General features: G+C 42.5%; 2 protein-coding genes across 2 annotated transcripts; both read right to left on the bottom strand.

Annotated features, from left to right (window-relative positions):
- Positions 2,242–4,299, bottom strand: LOC8074856 (probable WRKY transcription factor 67). Its single transcript, XM_002441759.2, has 3 exons — positions 3,293–4,299; positions 3,107–3,214; positions 2,242–2,887 (listed from the first exon to the last, which is right to left on the bottom strand). Exons 1-3 carry the CDS (start codon positions 3,601–3,603, stop codon positions 2,503–2,505), a joined length of 804 nt encoding a protein of 267 aa, XP_002441804.2. The 5' UTR covers positions 3,604–4,299; the 3' UTR covers positions 2,242–2,502.
- Positions 10,218–11,771, bottom strand: LOC8074855 (probable WRKY transcription factor 62). Its single transcript, XM_002441758.2, has 3 exons — positions 11,289–11,771; positions 11,030–11,134; positions 10,218–10,645 (listed from the first exon to the last, which is right to left on the bottom strand). Exons 1-3 carry the CDS (start codon positions 11,702–11,704, stop codon positions 10,267–10,269), a joined length of 900 nt encoding a protein of 299 aa, XP_002441803.2. The 5' UTR covers positions 11,705–11,771; the 3' UTR covers positions 10,218–10,266.

Genomic DNA, 13,580 nt, shown 5'->3' with positions numbered 1-13,580 from the left:
TTTTTTCTGCCGGATTTATTATTCATGTTTATACAAGTTAGAATAGCTTTTGCCTAGTGTGATATGGAGTCCGAATCTAAAATATAATAAGAAAAAAAAAGATAATGAGTTAATTGTGAATATTCATTTTAGATATGGAAAGCAAAGACATGAGATAGAGTTCAAGTACAACACGTTACGAGTCCAAATTTAAAAGATAAAATAGAAACAAAAAGGAAAACGAAATAAGCCAGAAAATGAAAACGATACGAGTGAACTGTGAAACAACAAGAAATAGAGACGAGAAAGTGATAGTACGTACGTGCTTGCAAGAGATAATAAAGAAACAAAGAAGGAAAAAGAAATCAAACAAAGAAAAGGAAACGTTTTGTTGTGAAACAACGTGGAGGCAAAGGCGAGATCAAATAGATCTTATATATGCGTGCAAGTGCAATACTATACTATTGCTGAAGACGCCGAGAGGGACGGATGGTCTTAGGGGCCGTCGCCCACGTCGTTTCAACCGCCCACACACCACACTGGCACTACTGCAGCATCTGTTCGTGCACGCACCATCGAGCACACCCGCACATGCGGCCGCCCACACTGTCACTGTCAGTGCACGCACCAAAACAACATGAATATAAATCATATATCATCAATTCTTTGTCAATAGAAATCAACAATTATAACATAGAAACAAAAACTACACTAATTATAAGTATAATAGTCATAGATATATCAGATATATGTGTATTTCATAGTAATTAATGAATAAATATGTGTTGCCAAGGTGGATATAAATTCTCCGTAGGTAGGTACTCGGCTGTGGAAAGCATGTTCCCATACACATACCTGCGTACCTGATGGTAGAGATTTTTACTTATTAATATATCAGTAGGTGAAGAATTCTTCCCATTCTTACCTTGTCATCGGGTAAAATCCATCGGGTAGTCAAATTTCGCATGCCCGTTGCCATCTTTAATCCCTGTCTATGGTGAATTGATCGATGAAAAGTTGGAGTTACAACAAACCTCATTTGTTGGGCTTGGGCCCTGGGTAGGGCCAGTTCCGAAGGGAAGAAACCCATTTGTCAGGCTAGGGCCTCACTAGGCTGTAATGAGCCTCATTTACGTATGATGCACAATACGCATAGGGCCTGCCCGATTAACTTTTCAGCCCAGTTATTATGTATCTCTCTCTGTTCCAATAATGACATGACCATCTTCCCCAAAAAAAAAGAGAAGAAAAATCAATGTTCAAAAAAGAAAAAATCGAGGGCTTTTCGGCTCCGGCGACGGCGGCCGTGGCTTCCTTCTTCGGCGATCACCGAGCTGGGGCGGAGGCAGCAGCAGCAGCTCCACTAAACTCCCCAGGTCAGGTCACCCCTCTCCATCTCCTCCTTTTGGCTTTCCTGTCAAAGTGTCGAAATCCGGGGGCGCTGCGCTGTCCTCTGAAACCGCACTGATTGGTCATCGTTTTCTCCGTTCCACATATCCCATAGCAGAGGCGAACAAAACCGCCGCATTCCACCGGCCATATAGCATCAGCACACTACTCCTGTGTGGTGTGAAGTGTGAACCTTTGGTCACCTTTCACTTTCAGTGTGACCAATGGCCAACCTACCAACTACCTAGGGACACAAAGCAGAGCCACCAAATTTTAGAACATAACAGAACCACCCAATTTTAAGTAGCTTCCAAATCGACCAGATGTTTATGTTTCCTCCGGTCCACAAATTATATATATTCAGTCAAATGTTATTTATTCAGTTCAACTACAGACACATGCTGGATCAAGTCAAGTCAACGAGGCATGGGATGGGAGAATATAATTAACCATCCTGATAGCTACTAGGCTGCACCCTGTATGCATAGAGAATGTAGCAAAGCTTTGACAGTTCTCATATCAATGTGTGAAATTGTGACTAAGGGTCTGTTTGGTTCCCCTTTCTAAATTTTAGTTAGCTAAAATTATTTTAGCTACTCTTGGATGACTAATGAAACTAAACTATTTTAGCTTCTTTTAGTCAATGTGTTTGGAACTTTAGCTACTAAAGTGACTAAAATTTAGCTAGCTAAAATTTAGCAAGGGGAACCAAACAGGGCCTAACTATGGAGTTTTTCTTGACTGACATCCATTATTTGTCATGCTAATTATTACTATTTCTCATGTTTCTAGTACTCTCCCTCAAACGTTAACAAGTTAGTATAAGCTACTATTCTAGGACCACTTTACCTCTTATGACGACTTTGCATGATGTGTAGGAATGGGATGGTTAATAGTTACACTCAAAGGAAAGTCTAGATATTAGTACATCAACTTTCTGCATGTGGGACAGCATTTACAACTTTTAAGACATAAATTTCTGTCCACTCTGCACATCCACTTTCTTTGCTTATCACACATACTGTACTCTACAGGTAACAAACTTGTGTCCCTTTCTTGTCACAACTCATGAAGCAGTAATGGCTGTCTGCATGTGAACCGATTGACGTACACCTTCAAAGGAGTTCCTTTTAACTACGCCCATATATCTTCGGAGATTATCATAGATGTAACCTCAAGTGCCTCTGCCGTTTCAAAATCTGTGAAATCTGTCAAATATTCTGGCATTCCTGGCACCATGAAAAAGTTTTCGAAGCTTTCATCGTGAATTCCAAGGACATCATTATGAACAAACATTGAGCTGCTACTGCTTTGGTTATAGTTGGCAATTGGTGCACTATAATCTGTTGTCTCAACAACATATGGATGGATTATGTCGTCCTTCTTGCAAATGTGCTGGCCGTAATACTCAACATTGAACAGCCTCACTGTTCCAGTGCTGCCATCTGATTCCTTTTGTTGCACTGTCTTGGTTGCAAGACACCCTTGGTCTTTACTATTGGCACATCTATAGTAGCTCCTGAAAAAGCATGACCTCATTATATATATTTTTTGTTATACACAAAAGGCAAAATATGCAAAATAGTATTCATTCACATAGATGAGAATATGTATGGCTGCAATTTGAGCTACAGTATATGTGCACAAAGCTAATCATCCACACACATGAGAATCTGAATTCAGTATAGAAAATATTATTATATAAGAAGTACATCAACACATATGTTTTATTACATACCTAGAATGCTTTGCTTTGGAGATCCACTTTTGCCCATACTTCCTCCATTGATATCCATCAAAGTGTGGTGCTTGTGTCATAACTGAACCTGTGTGTTGTGCATTCTTCCTAAGAGTAGGGATAAATATGTTAAGCCCTAGTAAATGATATATAACTAAACATATATATGCTCCTTTTGCTACATACCTTCTCTTATTTCCAATTTCTTTAGCTTCGTCCCCCAACATGTGACTCTCCACGTTATTCTTACCACCTTTTCTTCTATATTTGATAAGATTGGCCGGTTTCTTACTGTTATCACCAAGTTGGAGAAAGGAGATAACCTTACTTGAGGAACTGAATATATCTTGAAAGAGTTGCTGCGCATCCTGCCTACTACAGGGATCAAGTGTTGGTAGGATAAGGTCATGTAGGTCCGTCATGAGAGCCCTTTGGTGTTCAATCTCGTTGATCACCACTTGGCACCCACTATGAGTGGAAGATTCAAGGATGTTCATTTGATGCTTTCTCAAATATATGTGGCTATAATAGTTGGACTTCGGAGCTGAAGGTGCTAGGAATATGCAGCTTTAGGCATCTATTTATACATGCAAGTAACATCACACAGTATGAGCATGGTGGAGGGAATGGATCATTTTTCAAATTTTCTCACTGGAAAAGACTAGGGAGAGTACTGTGTCCCTATCCATCAGTAGTATGGTACAACTAAAGGTGTCATTCAAGATCCTGTTTTTCTCAGACTGATGCATAAATATACATAGATCATGATCGTTACATAATTTTTGTTTGATGCACATGTTTAATTACATTATGTGTGATGGGCCTAGGAGACACATTTTGAAGTAGTACATAGTAATGTTATTATAAGGTCAGATGATGATTTTTAAATGCCACACTAGTGATACTAGTGTTTTAAATTGTTGGAGGAAGATAAATTAGTATGAACTTAACTGTTGATCATCAGATGATAAGGATCGATTATTGACATATCTAGTGCATAAAAAACGCAACTGATTTATTCATGTATAGAATATAATAGAGGTGATGCATAAAAAATACAGTTGTAAGAAAATTGTTGTCTCCATAAGTTATTTGATGTGTGAATAAGCATTTCTGTTAGGTCACTTGTTTAGCTTGAAAATCGCCACTGATTGTCATTAGTTTTTATTCCTGTGGTCGACAGTTGTGATAACCAAAGACTTCACTAATCATGCAGGATCGATGACAGTGTCTACATCGCTCACATGGCATAGACATTCATGAAAGGAAATATGTATATAGGCAATAATTCTAGAGTCTGTTATAGGGAACAACGTTGCTATAACTACACCGGCCGTAGGACAGGGACATTCTTGGTAAATGACACCTAGTTATTTGGAAATGAATGCAAAAAATAAACTATAGCTAGTTAATTTCATCTTTTACATAACAGATGTGCTATGATGAAGTAGGTTATCACCATTTATCGTCAATTCAAACTTTAAACTTTGTGTAGATAAATCATTACATGAAATTCAATTTCTGTTAATCCTCATACATGCACAAGAAAAGTATTACTGGTACTTACGAAGCCTGTTGAATAACTAAACTAAACATTAAGTGATTCTCAAAAACATTCACTACCAAAATGGTGGAGTTCTCCTAGTGTTTTTAGTTAGTAATAAAACACTACCACTAGTCAAAACACTAGGGAATCCTCACTAGGAGGTATTTACTAGGGAAAGTTTATACTAAATTTTGAATGCTAAAACACTAGGAGAACCCCACACTACTAGGAGAAATTGAAAAATCTGGTTGTGATTGTTGAGAACCATGAAAATTGCATGTTATGTGTTCAAAGATCATAGATACTTCATAATATGAACATGCACTGATAGTTCCACTCCGACTAACCATAGCCTTGAACTAGTTTTGTTGACCACCATGCATCATTATCAACCAAAACTACAAGAGAACAAAATTAAGTGATATGTGGTGAACCCTTCAGGATTTCTGAGCACCACATGAATGCCATACGTGTAAGCAAACATACCAATTGATTGCGACAAAAGATAAGGGCATTGCTAGTTATAAAGATGATATTTCTCGACATGCAAATAGTGTCCAACAGTTCTTTCTCACAAACCACAGTTGGTGCACGTGCGCGCACACACACACACCAAAAAAAAAACTGATGCCTGTCTGCCGATGCTTCCAACTTTGCGACTCAAATATCTCAAAATTAAACGTTGAAACACTTCCAGCTCTTTCACTTAAGGAGTTAAGGTATACATACTTAGCTGGTACAAGGGGTAGATGAGCTTGACTATACATAGATAACAGTTGGTGCCAAAAACCTGTGGCCACTCTATCCACTATCAGCATGAGGCACCAAATGTTCAGCAGGCATGGGAGTGATAATGAGTGGATGACAATGAGCGAAAGAGAACTCTGTACTGTGTTTTCAAAGATTCTAGTAGCACAGCAGGAAGGATAATCGGAGGTCGTCCCTTCTTCCTGGCCGAACCTTGGGAGAGAGGCTTTTATAGGGTTCTAGGTTAGAGCCCAAATATGTGATCTTTATGTATAAATATTAGCTTACCTGCTACCTGCACAGGTAACTCAAGCACTTGTAACTTTTACACAAATTTATATACTAACTCCATCCTGAAATATAATATAACCATTCAAAAATATATTTGAAATTATAAGGGATTTGAGGTGAATTAACTCTCGTAGACTCCAATCACATATGCTGCCTAGTTGCCAAACCACTGAACAACCAGGCTCAAATATGGTAAGCATAATAGCTGCCTATTTTTAAGGGAGAGTCACATGCGTCTTTTGCTTTCCCAAAATATATTCTAGAACTTCTTGGATATCTTATATTTCAGGATGGAGTGAGTATTAACTAGTAACAAAATATAATATTCCTCAAAAGAAACCAAAATATTCCAACTTATGGATCATTGTCTTTATCATTATATCTCATATTTGTGTCATAGTGTGATGCGTGGTTATTCTTTTGCTTGTAGACTTGCAGTTAGTTTAACTGTATTTTGGACAAGGATGATGCCCACAACGCCCCTTTCTTCAATGGTCACAACTCAAGATTCAGAATGACTTTGTCCATTTGCCTTTGTCCCGTTTATTTAGAAAGTAACATGTGCCATTATATTACAAATGAATATCTCCTTAGTCTCAATGACATGTTAGAGCATAATTAAAACACAAGTAGCATATACCTTAGTTTACTACTTCCCATTTACAGGATAGCTAGACATATGTATATGCTAGTTGACCTAGTTTACAGAGTCATTGTCTTGCTTGGATCCCGTCAGGTTGTTCGGTAAAGCCACGCATGCATATTACTAATTCATACTATTAGTTATCTTTTTTTTGCGAGCAATACTATTAGTTATCTAGTGCTATAGTATTAGCAAGTCTGATGCAAGTGTAACAGCTATACTTGTGCACTGACCTCTCTACTCCCAAGAGATACTCCCAAGAGAGCCAACTTGTGCACTGAACCGTCACAAAAAAAAAAAACTTGTGCACTGAACTCTATACTACTACTTCATACATGATACATATGTATCCCTTTTTCTAATTAAATTCTGGTTGCAGCATCAATTCCATCTACAACTGATCTGGTATGCACGTGCATTGCATTGAGAGCATACACGACAAACTTGTGGCGGCTGGGGGGGTCAACATACCCAGTTTATAAATACTTCAATGATCATCATCGGCTACCTACTTGTGGTTAGTTTACATAATTATGTGTAGTTGCTTGCTATTGCAATGCATAACTCTGAACATATGATTTCCATATTAAGGCTGTGCTGATATTCCAGCAATCACAAGGATACTGTATTGTGAGAATCCAATACCTTCAGACTGGTATCTGATTCTTGACTCTAACAAGATCAGACAAATTGCGTCTGTTTAATCTACTCCCTAGCTCTACTATTCACAGAGATTCGTTTTTTTTTTGCCTCCCGATTCCTTGCCGCCACCCTTCACCTATTCTTCCTTGCAGCTCCCCACCCCAACCAAAGGGTGTGTCTGTTTGTTATGGCTCAGAAGAACTATAATCTGCTTGGAAACTTGGAATGTGCGGGAATTAAATGACCTGGCAAAAAGTTCTAGTGTTATTGGTAGCCTAATTGCGTCCTCCAACAGAGAACTCTGAATGAGATGGTTTGCTTACATGAAACAAAAATTGCTACTGGAATCAGAGAACTCTGAATGATACCCTTGGCCCCAACTTGGCATATCCTAGGTTGTTGTGCTTCCATCAAATGGTGCCTCTGGTAGCATCACCATGCATCACGGTATCCAGTATTGTTTCGAACTGATATCGATGCACACATCAGACCACTGCATAACTACTAACAACAGACTGCGATTAGAAGGCACTGTTTAATTTTGTCCTTAACAGGGGTCTATACTCTATAGTCCTCAATGTGATGTAGACAAGATCGAATTCTTATCTGAGCTTATCGATTTGAGACCTCTTGTGATTCTGGAATGGTTGCTTGTAGGAGATTTCAACCTCATTACTTCAACAAAAGATAAAAATAATGGAAGGGTCAATATGCAGATGATTAATAGATTCAAAAAAACACTTGATGATTTACAACTGGCAGAACTGCATTTGCAAGGGAGAAGATTTACATGGAGTAAGGAACAAGATACACCAACAATGACTAGAATAGACCATTTCTTTGGAACCATGGAATGGCATGATCTCTCTGCTTGCTTCCCAAACTGTTCATATTTCATATCATGTAGATTGATCACTATTTCAATCGATCGATAAACCAATTATGAGGCATCAGGGCCGCTCGGAGCCGAGCCCCCGCGTCGCTCCTTGAGCGACTCGGGCAGCGACCCACCGCGCCGCTGCCAAGAGCCGTAGGGCTGCACATCCTCCGCTCTGCCTCTGCCTGAGCCAGCCCCGGGATGCCCGGCCGGAGGCGAGGATGGCGGCGGCAGGGCTGGGTTTCTCCTCCTCCCTTCCTCTCTCCCTTGAAGCTCCTGCACGTCGGACTGCCATCGTCGCAGGGAGCTGGTCGGCGGCGCAACTGGTGGTCGGCGGCCGGATCCGGTCGTCCCGGGCCCGGATCTAGCCGATCCAGGCGCTGCCGCCTCCGTTTCTGCCCGCCTTGGTCAGGGGCCATCGGCCATGGGTGGCCAGGCACACGAGCTGCCTGACCGTGGCCGGCCATGGCGACCGATGCGGTCGTGACCGTGCTGGTGTGGACAGTCACTCCCGTCCTCTCCCTGTTCTCGGAGGCCGGATCCGCGTGGGGTGCAAACTGGCGCTGCCGGTCGACGCAGACTTGCAGCGGCGGTGACTAGATTTGGGGTTGGCCCTATAGTGGAGCAGGGTTCGCTGTTTGGCCGCGGGCAAGCCAGCTGCGGGGCAGCATGCCCACTCTTCTTCGCTCTTATTTTGCAGGACCCAGCAGCTGCACGGTGCGTATTGTTTGGCCGCGGGCTTGCCGGCGGTGGGGCTGCGTCCATGGGCATCGTGCCGGTGCGCGCCTCCCACCGTTGCGGGAAAGTCCGGGAGCGGCTCCGCACGGTGTGGCGGCGACCGTCACATGCTGGCTGGTGTGCGCCTCCCACTATCACGGGCGAGTCCGAGAACAACTCTGCGCGGTGTGGAGGCGGCCAGCAACCTCCCTTCATCTGGTGTTATCACTTGTCGACGCGCGCCTCCCACTGTCGCGGGCGAGTCCGAGAACGCCTCCGCGTGGTGTGGCGGCGGCCGGCAAGCCCCCACTACCTCCAGCGTTCAGGTGTGGATGTTTGCTGGTGCGTGCCTCCCACTGTCGCGGGCGAGTCCGGGAACGGCTCCGCGCTGTGTGGCGGCAGCCGGCGAGCGCCCCACCCTCTTCGGTCCAGGCGTGGACGAATTTGTTGGTGTGCCTCCCTCCGTTCCTTGTGGGTCAACAAGAGCTTTGGCAAAGCGTTCTGGGCGAAAGCCCAGTTCAGATCCGTCTAGGCAAATGACGAGTCTCCTTCTTGAAGGCGTCATTAAAAACATGTTGCCGTTGTCTCCTAGTTTGATCTGCTCAACACCTCGGTATAAGGATCGGGCAAAAGCCTTGCCAAGCCCCTGCAGAGTCTCCTCCTTAGGCTTGGCTGACGATGATTACGCCGCAGCGTCATTCACCTCTCTGGAGGCATCGTTGAAGAGCTCTGTGCCTTAGTGTTGTTCTTTCCTCTCTCTCTTTCGGTGTATCTTTGGTTTTTGCAATCTTTTGTACAAAATGCCTTGTAAAACTAAAATTATACAAGCCGTTTTGGGCCAATATATGAAATCAGGTGGGGAACGCCTCCCCCGTTGACTTTCAAAAAAAATATGAGGCATCACATCATATGGTCTAATATGTGAAATCCAAAACGCAACTATATTAGTAATAAGAAGATGGGGATCCTATTTTGAGTCTGTGTAATTGCCTCACTCATATTTGGTCCCGTATAAATGAGAATCTTGTTGAGGACCACCCCTTCTCTTTAATACAATGAAATGAAACGCAACTCTTCTGAATTTTCAAAAAAAAAGTGGGAATCCCATGCATTTTAAATGCTAGCTGATTCATAGAAGGGTGGCGTTGCTCAGTTATTCTGTTTACTTTTATAGTTGAGAAAGGCATATTGATTTCAACCAGTAATTCATCATGTACTAATACTCTTCAGTCTTCACACCCTCCAACTCTCAACACTAGTGCAAAGCATGGTTGTGGTTTTTGCTGGGGTTTTATGTGAGGCACTACTATTAGTTGTCACTTGGTCTTTTTTTTCCCGACACATAGGAGAGCTGTACGTGTATCTTATATTAAGAAGATGTAAAAAAGGTAAAGAACCCAAACAAAGAAAAACAAGCCAACAAACACCAAGACTCAAACACTCACTCACGCCTAAGAGGGTGACAAGATAGAAAAGTGCCTTTATATAAGAACAAAACGACCACACACACCCAAGGCCTGACCTAGTCACAGTGAGTGGTGCAATCAAAGAAGTGATGCCCTTAGCCAAACCCCATAACCTCGTTTCCTCAATGGCCATTGCCAACACATTTCTCACATCAGGTGCAGCGCCGTCAAAGACACATCGATTGCGGTAATCACTAGCTTTTCATCGATATATATGTGAATTATCACTTATCAGGCTCCAAACCTTAAGAATGCATCCAACGCCCAACTGTCCAAATCCAAAGGTTCAAATACAGTCATGTCGGCTGGCTCATACATGCTGTTCCTTGTGATCAAGTCTGCAGATTTGTCGAGCAGCTTATTGCCATCTAGGGATGGTGTCTCACGGCCATAGGGATCTGTAGAGATTGTCGATATGCTGGATTGGCTATTTGTTTCAGAGTCATCGATGCCTAAGTTGATGCCATTGTTGTCCTTGCAAGTATGCTGGTCGTGGTAGACGACTGTGAACATCACGGGATGATCAGTGCCTGTGCTGTCATCTTGCTGTTGCACCGTCTTTGTTGCTTTACAGCCCTGTTCCTGCCTGTAGGCGCATCTGTAGTAATTTCTGCATATATGTATAATCCATTTAGTGATTGTACAACCCATTATAGATTTGCAGCGTTATTAGGTTTCTGAACATGCACATGATTTAGTGATTAGTTTTATTTTTGTTTTCTTTTTTTTTCATGGCTGATGAACTTCATTCGCTGCTAGCTCTAGTAAAGAGTGAGCGCATAATAAGAGTCCAAGATCTGGTCTGCCTTGATATTATTCTTCACATGCATATATATGATTTTGTGTTTGATTTAATTTCTTTCTGATGAACCTTGTTAATTCATACATCCCCAGGTGTGTTAAAAGAGAAAGAAATCAAGGAGTCTCAGAACGTCAGAAGTACACCACCAAGGAGAGTTAGATGTGTCCCTTCAATTAAGAAGGAAAAATTTACCTTGGGTGTTTTGATTTGTTGATGTGCTTCTGCCCGTATTTCCTCCACTGCCGTCCGTCATAGTGTGGAACGGGCGTTTCAAGTGACATGGACTCGTCAAATCTCCTGCTCGAAATTAAATTTGTTTGCCAATAAAAGAATCAAAATCGATAGAAAGCTTAATCCCATGCTCACATAATACATATACAGAAGCACTATAAACAAAAAACAAAAGCAGTAGTTTTACTCATCGATTGATGTTGGAAAAATGCATGCATACCCTCTCTTGAGCTGCTTATGACGCGGCTTAACAACATCCTCCTCCTTGCTGATGCAGTCATCAGAGATACTCCTCTTCACTCTCTTCTTGTCATCAACGAGCACATCATCTGGTCGAGCTCGAGCACCATCATCAGATTGGTGATGACGCTGCAGCTCGGCCATGGCCTTGCTGGAGCAGTCCAGTATGCTCTGGAACATCTGGGCAACAAGCTCGTAGCGTTCGTCCGCCTGCTGCAGCGCAGGGAGGACGATGGCTCGCAGCTGTGTCACCAGTGACTGCTCCCTGGAGATCTCCTTCATCGCCGACCGGTGGTCGCAGTCGCAGGCAAGAGAGTGGTGATCAGAGGCTGAAGATTGAGGAAGACATCTGTTGTCATGGAGGTAGTGGTGGTGCTTCATCTCTGTTAATTTCATTCTAGCTCAGCTCGATCTGGTATTCTGGTATCTGAACTGCAGCTTGTTCTATAACCTTCAGGTTCCTCAATCCTCCCTTGTGTATGCAGCTTTCGGAGAAGGGATGAAGGGGAAGATTAAGCGATAAAATTATTCCTAATCGGCTGTACTTATATATGGAGATGGCAACATGATTAACTACCAACTTGGGCTGAATAAATTAAATTTGGCTGTGCCTGTGCCTGCCTGCATGCGTAGGCAAGAGCGGAGTAGCACATGGAGATGGACAGGAAGGACTTCGACTTGGCAGCTGCTACCGCACGCGCCCTAATACGATTACGAGATGAGTATGCAATTAATTAGATGCTACGTACAGTCCTTGTCAATGGCATTCCTGGCACTTGGATTGGCTAATTTCGTCGTAGTCAAGTCGTTTGTGTTCACCAGCTACTGCCTTCTCCCAAAACAAACAAGTCTGGTCAGTAAGCAGTCGCCTGCTCAGTTCTCACCTGACCTTTATTTTCACCTTTACTATTATGTTCTGTTCTGTCCTTAAATGTCATTCTCAATCCCTTGGAATAAAAGAACAAGTGCTCAATGGGGCATTGATCTGAGGTGTTTCTCCTTAAGAGCTAGTTTGAATAAGAAGGAATTGTCCATTTTAACTTCTGACCAGAAAAGTCTGTCTATATTTAGGGTGTTCTTTTTGCATCCAAGTTCAAGTATGAAATGAACCACAAATAATTTGCATCCATATCTATCTTAGGAAGACTAGAACTGGTTTAATGTAGATGGATATATTGCTCAAGCCTCTATGCTGGTTATATAAACTATAGAGTGCATTATTTGGAGGGCAAGGAGCCCAGGGGCAGATCCAGGATTGGAACAAAAGGAGGCTAAATAGTGAAAGTTTAGAGCTAGAGCTAGAGATTAATGATAATTTGAGACTAAGTACCATTGACTTAAAGACACAAATCAGGCTCCAAGGAGGGGGGGCTGCAGCCCAGGCAGCCCACCCCCGTGGATCCGCCCCTAAAGGAGCCTATCCTATTCCTAGATAAGGCAGGTGTCCTGGGACTACAATCAAACAGTCATCCTCTCGCATCTGGATGCAAGGTTGTGGCCCTTCATCCTACTCACAACACTATGGAGATTGTGAGATGCCAAAAATGGAGAAATTTTCCGGAACGAAAGGAGCAACGACCGACTTATCATCTCGCGCATCTGTGCTGATCTTGTAACCTGGCGCAGACGCCTTAAAAATGCAGCTCTTGTAAACAGTCTTAATGACTGTCATAGTTTTCTGAGTATTACTGTTACCAACTCCGATTTGTTGGAGAACTCTCAGCTCTAATGAATTCCCCCCCCCCCGTTTTTGTCAAAAAAAAAACAATCAAACAGTCATAATCTATCATGTATGGAGAACTAGCAAGTACAATAAGAGGTTGTTAGTAGGTTGTTCCTAAGAGCAACCACAATTTGCTCCAAAAGCAGTCCATAGGGACTAAATTATTCCTTATGAACTGGCTGAAACATTGTGAAAGAAACAATAAAGGAGTCCATAGTAAAAGTCGTCCATAGAACTATGGACCACCCATAACAAATAAAAAAATATTTCTCTCTAGTCTCTCTGTACCGGCCCTCTAGGCTGCCGCCCCGGCCAACCGCGCCGCCCGCGAGGCTACAGCCGAGAAGATGCTGCTTGTTGGGACCATGGGGTTTTTTATTTTTGTGTAGACCCCACCTTATGGTTGGACATTGTGAAAGATGAAATAGTAAAAGACTACTGACGCTGGGGCCCACTCCTATGGACTGGTTTGCTATATACATTGAGATTGCTCTAAATTTTACTAGTGCTATTTTTTTAATAAATGCTCGATGGTCCACATTGGCGACG

This window comes from Sorghum bicolor, chromosome 8 (genome assembly GCF_000003195.3).
Source record: "Sorghum bicolor cultivar BTx623 chromosome 8, Sorghum_bicolor_NCBIv3, whole genome shotgun sequence".
Classification (NCBI taxonomy): Eukaryota; Viridiplantae; Streptophyta; class Magnoliopsida; order Poales; family Poaceae; genus Sorghum; species Sorghum bicolor.
Note: the sequence above shows the minus strand (reverse complement) of the source record. Positions and strands in the feature narration are given on the sequence as shown.